This window comes from Aegilops tauschii, unplaced genomic scaffold, assembly GCF_002575655.3.
Source record: "Aegilops tauschii subsp. strangulata cultivar AL8/78 unplaced genomic scaffold, Aet v6.0 ptg000910c_obj, whole genome shotgun sequence".
Lineage (NCBI taxonomy): Eukaryota > Viridiplantae > Streptophyta > Magnoliopsida > Poales > Poaceae > Aegilops > Aegilops tauschii.
This window is the reverse complement of record NW_027333129.1, coordinates 23,630-31,540: the sequence shown is the minus strand read 5'-3', so window position 1 is coordinate 31,540 and position 7,911 is coordinate 23,630. Positions and strand designations below refer to the sequence as shown.

Genomic DNA, 7,911 nt, shown 5'->3' with positions numbered 1-7,911 from the left:
GAAAGACTTTGACCAACTTAATGGACTTGGTTATAATTTTCTGAACATTATTAATTTGTTTAATTGATAGACGACTATCATTGTTGGAGTCAGTGGAACATGTGTTATGATACTATCCGAGGAATTTGTCTCGGTCTGCACCATCTTCATGAGCACAGGATACTTCATGGAGATATCAAACCAGATAATATACTGCTTGGTGATGACATGACTCCAAAAATTGCGGATTTTGGTTTGTCAAGGCTGTTGGAGCAAGGAAAAAGCCGAATTCTCATTGAAAAAAAATATGGAACACAGTAAGCTAAGTCTCCATTGAAATTTCATTGTTTAGTCAGAGAAATCATTCATCCATGTATCTGATTGTATCAATTTTCATGCAGGGGATACACCGCACCAGAGTACACAAACAATGGGGAATTTACTATCAAATCAGACATATATAGTTTGGGTGTTTTAATAGAAAACATACTAAATAATGGACAACACACGATATCCATGGATGATACAGTAAGAAGATCCCCCCCCCCCCCCCCCCCCCCCCGCGTCTTTGTAGATAGTGAGACTATAAGATGAAGCAAGAGCATCGTCAGCAAAACCCCTAAACTTTGAAACGCACGCAAGGAAAACCCCTAATTATTAGACCCCATGTTTTTTTTAGAACGAAGGCTCAGGACGAGCCCGGCTTTGAATTAAAAAAGCCATCAACCGGCCAGGATTACAACAAGCACCAAGTACAGAGACGAACACAGAAAACAGCTAAAAGGGTACAAGAGTGCTGTGCTAACAGCTAATAGGCTTCCTACCATCCACAAGCAAAGATGCAGCATCTAAAGAACAAGACCAGCTTGGAGACGTTGAAGCCCTCCACCGAGTGAGATCCACCCCACCGAGACACCATCTGACCTTGAGGAGACCCAGCTAGCAAGCGGGGGTGACGATGGCAGCTCCATGGGCTCCGGCCGAAGCGGCGACAACCTCCTACATCTCCGAAAGGGGCTCCCTAGCCCCTCGCCTGGCACGAGGCGCTGATCCGTCGGACGATGAGAACGCTCTCCCAAGAGCAAAGGTGTACACCCGACGCCATGGCCACACGAAATGCCATACCAGAGCACCATCAACACGCGTCGCCGAGCTCAACGAAGGGCAACATGGCACTGGGAGGGAACCAACACGCAAGGAGAAGCAAAAGCACGGTGGGGCTGCCGATGACAGAGCAACAATGGAGTGGAGCCACTGGACTGAACATGGAGACGAAGCTGCCAAACGCCCACCAGCTCCAACCATGTCGCCGCCAGACGCCCACCAACCAGATCGGACTCACCACCGCCCCAAACTCACCGAAGGCGGCACCACCATGGGGGTGACGGCGCCGCGAGCGTCGCTGCCGCCCAATCCAAAGGGATTTGGGTTTTCACCCCGGTATACGAGCAGGGGAACGAGGCAGAGGGGGAAAGGGATAACCTTGACGGCGCCTACAAGTAGGAGACGGCGCCCTCAGGCGTCGCCGTCGTCGTGGCCGGCAGAGCCAGCCATGGATTTCTCCGGGCTCCACGTCTTCCCCACCCCTAGCACAGACGCGGCGCCGGCAGCCTGGGCCAGCCGGAGACCAGATCTGACAGGGGCCGAAAGGGTTGGAGACGGAGGCGTCAGATCCGGGACGGGCGCCCCCGCGGCCACCGCGCCCCACAGCCACCACCCGCCGCCGCCTTGCCACCCGCGCGGCCAAGGAGGACGGCCAGCACTAGCGACGGCCGCTTGCTGAGGTCGCCGTCGCTCCACCACCCGAGGCCGCCGCCGCCTCGGCTCCAAAGCCCCCTGCACGAGACAGGGCGGAACAGATCCTCGCCACCACCCTTCCCGGGCGGACGCGCAGCACTCCGGCGACCCCCTCCGGTGGTGGCGAGGGAGAGGAGAGTGGGGGAGGGGAGGCTGGCGGCGGGCTAGGTTATCACCGCCCGAGTCGCCCCTGCGGGAGCGACGCGGGGGCCGGGCCAGAGAGTTACACTCGTGTGATATTTCTAGACCCCATGTTCCACTGTCCTATATTTTATTAATTTTGTCTAACTAACTGTATACATCGACATAAGTACGTAACATGTTTAGCTTGCTAATTATATTGGCCCACATCTGAATACCGACCACCAACATAATTACTAGCTAGCTGCCTAATCAGAAAATATTCGCTCTAAATCAACAAATATTTAACAGATGCTATGATTAGTACAAATTACACTATCATTAATTAATTGGCAAATAATAGCATACGAACACCCTAATTCTTGAACATGTTAATTCCAATTTTTTTATGGGTTGATACATAATTATGATTAGCGCAAAGGGTGGACGTAGAGGGCACCCAAATAAGGTGCCCTTGGTGTACGGCCCCTTCTAGGATTGGGAATTTTTTGGGGGGGGGGGGGGGGGGGGGGGGGGGATGGGGCTATGTATTTGGGCGAGTGGAGTCAAAGTTTATCTTGACGGCAAGTTTACCCCCACACTGTTTTGCTAATAAAAATGTAGCTGGGCAAGTGGAGTGGAAGGTTGGACCAGCTCGATGCATCTGAGAAGCACACACAACTGGAACAAGTGAGAGCATGCATCGACATATCAAAAAGGTGCAGACAACATGAACCAGAGAGTAGACCTGTTACACAGGATATCCTCGGTTCCCTTGGTGTTGACACTTCTTCCTTACCGGTATCGGTACAGCCGGTATATGATCATTCCAATTTCATTTCGCGAAAACATGTGACTTCTCCATTATCATAAACGTAGACGTGTGTCGTCATTGCCCTTACTTGTTGGAGGTATGGTCTCTTAGTTCAAGTTAAGTGAGAAGCTGTTTTTGTATCCCAGCAGGCATCAATCACAGGCATGGAGTCAATGGTGCAGGCCGAGCCATCATTGGAGGGAGAAACCGGCCGCACGTCCAAGATGCTTCAATCGGAATCGTTGCTGATTGCCAACAACAAGCCCCGTCACTGGAGATGGATATCCCTCCCAGATTCCAGGTTTGCTCACCAAACATTCAAACCAGAGAAATGCTCTCAACGACCGTATTCAGATCAACAGTTTCCAGTTCCCGGGCTTGATTTTGTTTTGTTCCGTGACAAGGTTTGCCAAGTATGCGGAGCTCCTGAGTGTGTACTTCCTCGCGATCAGCGGAGAGGTCTCACCAGCAGACCTTTGCGCCGGTGCAAGCTACACCGTTTACCTAGTGTACAAGCTGGCGAGCAGCTCCTGTGGCTTGAGAGGTTTCGTGCAGACGTCGTCGCTTAGGCTCCACGGGGAGCATACCGTCGCCACCAGCAAGGTTAGCCTCGGCCAGGAAGCGTGCGCATCGGACAGCGATGTTACCTACCCTGTCCCGAGGAGCGATGGCTGGTTGGAGCTTAAGCTGGCGGAGTTCACAAATGATGACGAGATGCGACAAGAGAAGGGGGTGATCGTGGATCTCCGTGAGGAGAACGTCGCCGTGGAGAAGAGAGGACTCATCGTGGAGGGCATGGAGTTCAGGAGCAATTAGCTGTGCTCATGTCATTTGTGGCCATGCTATTCAGGGATTTGATATGTAATAAGCCCAGCTTGGCAAACATACATTCATGTTAGTCTCAAATCACGTAAATTTCTTACTGTTAAACCAAAAGCATTATGTTCTACTTGTATTTTCTTATATTTAGATTTTTTTTTCTTGTAAGCACATGAACACTTGTTCAGATGAACTTGAACAATTTTTTCAATACACAAACATCATTTTGTTTTAAGTTCTACCAACCATTTCTGTCACATATAAGAACAAATTCCAAATAAAGACATGATTCTTGTAATATCCACATGGTTTTTTTTTCTTATTTTTGATATAGCTTACAATTCATGCCGAATAGTACATGAATAACTTTTTGCGACACATGAATGAATCTTTTGAAATATAATAATATATATTTTTAAATACACATACATTTTAAGAAATACAAAATTATATATTTTAAGCACACATGGCCAATTTTTTTCAATTTTATTATTTAAAATTGGAAATATTTTAAAAAAATTATCATAAAACTTGTTCCTGCTCGATGGGTCATTCTAAATGGCCGCTGCAGCCGAGCCAGTTTTGTTGCTTGCGCTAGAAGCGAGGCAAAAAGGGTGAAATGGACTGAAAGTGAGGTACACAATCGAAGCCGCTTCCTATTTGGCACTTTAGGGTGCCGGTTACTGCCCCTACTCCCCCTTGTCATTGGGCTGGGACCATTTGCTTCTTCCTCTTTCTTCTTCTCTTCTCTAATCCAACCGCACCCAGCAAGCCAACACCTATTTGCCGCCTTATGTACCATTTAAAGGCAATTCAGTACATGGCACACACCCCTTCCCCTTATTTACGTTCTAACTAGCAAAACCGTCCGTGCGTTGCGATGGGAGAAAAAAAAATCATATTTTTCAATAATCTTGACCACATTTTGCTGCATCACCAAGATACATTATCACTCTCATTTTCTGAAATCATGAACAATTTTTAAAATCATGAACTTTTTTTAAACTTGTGAACATATCTGAAATCATGAACATTTTTACAGATTTTCAAACATTTTTTAAGATCATGAACACTTTTTAGCGAGGAGTGCGCGCGTTGAGGAGAGAGTTGACTTTGTGCGAAGGGATAAGACAAATCTGATGGCCACCAGCACTTACATCTGACTGTTCGAAAGCGACGGGCCAAACCCCTGGTCCGTCGGCCGATGTGTAGTAGTGGCCTTACTTTTTAGCGGTCGCAATGAAGGTACCTAAGCATGCCACCTCCACCAGCTCGCGTCGGTGGGCCCTAAAAGTCATACACACATCGCCATCAACCTCTGTCCCATGACCGTCTCCGGATCACCAAGGTTAGGTTTGCCCACACCTCTTTTTATTTAGGTCATGTTGCATAATTCTCATAAATGAGATAATTCGAGGTACAATATTAGTATGTTTATAATTATTTTCTTTGTTTACCTTATTATTATTTATTACCAAATACATTTGATAATATAGTTCAACAAACTTATCTTCATGCCTGGCACATCAATCATTCCATCAAATTATATTTTGTGCAAACTTGAGCGTTCAGGACCTCTAAAAGATTTGTTTTGCCTTTGTGTGATAACCTTTAGGCTACACTAGTCAAAGTGATGTTGCTACAAGGACCATGGTGCAATGTATGGTTGGCAACAACTAACAAGACACCGACAATACTTTGTAATATGGTGCAATTAACAAAGCGGTGGTCTCTGGTTACATGATCCCAAACTCCAAACCTACAGGTTGTAGTGTTGACGATTGAGGACTAGGGCGAAGCCATGGCGGCAGTGGAGGAAGCGGTCATAATAGTCGAGTGGCAAGAGGAAGCACACAACGAGTCTAGGTTGGTGCGAAAAAGGCAGACTCATGTCAACATTGTCTGTGGCGGGCACGGAAAAGGCAAAGGAGGCGCAGAAGAGGGAGAGCATGTGCGGAGGAAGGCAGAGGAGGGTCTCCCCAGGAGGTCATCATATAGCAGAGGCACCATGGAGGACTTTTGTGTATGATTCAGGGTTCTAGTTGACTCCTCTCATTTCATTCGGCTAATAAGATATCTTGGGCCAGGTCTAGATGGGCCAAGCCCATATACCACACTAGCACATGATCCTTGTGGACCATTCCTTTTTTTTTGGTAAAATGGCAACAAAAGCATGAGTCAGCCCAGCCCAAGGCGCAATGCCAAAAGACATAGCATCCGAAAATTGCGAGATCGTCAGGCTAAGCCAACACCGATCCGCAAGACCCACACTACACACGCACCGCATATGGTTACAACTTACAAATACAATAATGTTGCTGTTTGTTCTATTTTCTATTGTAAACAACTGCGCGAGGCTAAGACACATCCCACACAATCATGAGGTCAGTAGACCATGTTCACTACCACTGGATTCCCCAAATACAGAGCCGCCATACAAGTGCAGGTGCAGCGCAGAGGAAAATTACAAGATGCTGAGGAGGATGCGGGGTGTTGATGTAGGGCATGAAGAAGGGGTGGCTCATATCTGTCTCATCAGAGAAGACGCTGAGGAGGGGGTAGGTTGTCATGGCAACCGCGGAAGAGGCGGCGCCTGACGAGGCCCTGCCAACACTTGCAAACAAGGGAGGAACAGAAGAGGGAGGAGGGCTAACATGGAGGTAGATTTTATCACTAAATTTGCGCTCTACCTGCTGTTAGGAGTATTTTTTTGGACAGGAATAGCATTCTCAAACGGAAGATGTGAAGAAATAAAGTCTACGGGATTAGTATCCCAAACGGAAGTCAAGAAGGCAGGCCTTGCGAAGCAGTCAACCACCTGGTTTGCATTGCGATTACAAAATCACTCGGCGTGGCATCCATTCCAAAATGGTTCGTGGCACCATTCGGTGCTTCCATGAGATATCAAGCAATCAGATTTCCACTACATCCTAGGTGCAGCCAAACTTTTTGTTGACACTATTAGCTGCTTCCAGGTAGAGCTAAAGAACATAGAATCAATCTAGGCAGCACCAGCCGCAGAATGCAGAATCCATTACATAGTCCAGGGGACACCTAAAAAGTGGCAAACGATATTAAACCAAAACGGACACAGGGGCACAGGGCAGCACAACACCACTTCCCCAGCTCCACCATCTTGGCTACGATCAAGTCAAGATCAACCTCCAGCAGCTTCCTCCCCCCAAAGAGCCGCTGGTGCTGCAAGAAAAAAAAAGGAGCATTTCATGCATGGCATCCTGCTCACCGGGTTGTTGCACAAGTTTAACTTCAAAACTCAGGTCGCCAAAACAGAGCCCAAGCCACCAAGGATGAACAGAGCAAACCACACAAATGGGCAGCTAAGAAAATAGGTGGCCGACAGTTTCAATGTGCTCAGAGAAGGGGCAATGCCAATTGCCCGTACCATACTCTATCCGGAATGACTTGCAAGGTGAATTATCCTGCTTTTTAAAGGGAAATATGATGCCCGTGTAAGTCAGAGCTCTATACATCGACTTGCGGTGTAGATTTTGTTAGCAGTGAGCTCCCACACAGCAGTCATCCTGATTAGGCGAGGGTGATATTAGAGTAATATTACACAGTTAGTACAAGAAGTTGTCGCGGATACACAAGTTAGTAATGTTGCATAAGTGATGCACAACCAGTGGTCCAAATCAGCCTGGGAGGTGAGGGTGCGGTGGTACTAGAATGAACCTCCTGTGCTCAGTCATCTCATCACAATCGCACCGTGTCTCTGTCATGCTTGATGTTGCTCATGACGTACTTCGCGTTGACGGCATACCCGCCCTACCCTGTTGTGCTCCCAGCCTCCCACACAAACTGCTCGAGGAGCTTCCGCGTGCTGCTTGACTGCTATAACCTCTTCCTTATAACCCACAACGGCCTCGCACACGTCCTCAACCGGTAACACTACCAGCTCCTAGTTTGGGATCCTGTAAACAGTTGCTGGACCGACAACCGAGTTCATTGCACCATGGTACAAAGTACGATCAGCTTCTTCTTACCAACATTACATTACACCACAGATCTTGTAGGAACATCGCAACTGACTAATGTAGCCTAAAGATCATCAAACAAAGGCAAAGCAAAAAAATTTAAAGGGCTACTAGGCTCAAGTTTGCACAAAATCTAATCTAATGAAATATTGGCGTGTAATACGATTGGTTCAATGAAGTATATTAATTAACTAATAAATTCAAGTAACAAATAAAAAAGGTAAAAGAAAGAATTATAACGTACTACTACAATACTTGAAGTCACCATCTCGTTTTTTGATAAGAAGCAAGCAACATGACCTGAATAAAGAGAGAAATTGGCAAAACTAACCTGGGCAATGCGGAGTCAGCCATGGGAGGAGGGTTGGTAGTAGTGGGTGTAAGGCT

General features: G+C 47.1%; 1 protein-coding gene across 4 annotated transcripts; it reads left to right on the top strand.

The window, feature by feature from the left end:
- Positions 1–9: 9 nt before the first annotated feature.
- Positions 10–6,614, top strand: LOC141020544 (F-box protein PP2-B11-like). 4 transcript variants are annotated; one of them, XM_073506343.1, is made up of 5 exons: positions 10–296; positions 381–507; positions 2,521–2,712; positions 2,860–3,011; positions 3,115–6,614. In XM_073506343.1, the coding sequence occupies exons 1-5, from the start codon at positions 100–102 to the stop codon at positions 3,524–3,526; spliced, it is 1,080 nt and encodes a 359-aa protein (XP_073362444.1). In that variant the 5' UTR covers positions 10–99; the 3' UTR covers positions 3,527–6,614. The 4 variants fall into 4 exon arrangements, with proteins under 4 accessions (XP_073362444.1, XP_073362443.1, XP_073362446.1 ...); XM_073506342.1 differs by having other exon boundaries at positions 2,857–3,011; XM_073506345.1 differs by lacking the exon at positions 2,521–2,712.
- The last annotated feature ends 1,297 nt before the right edge of the window (positions 6,615–7,911 follow it).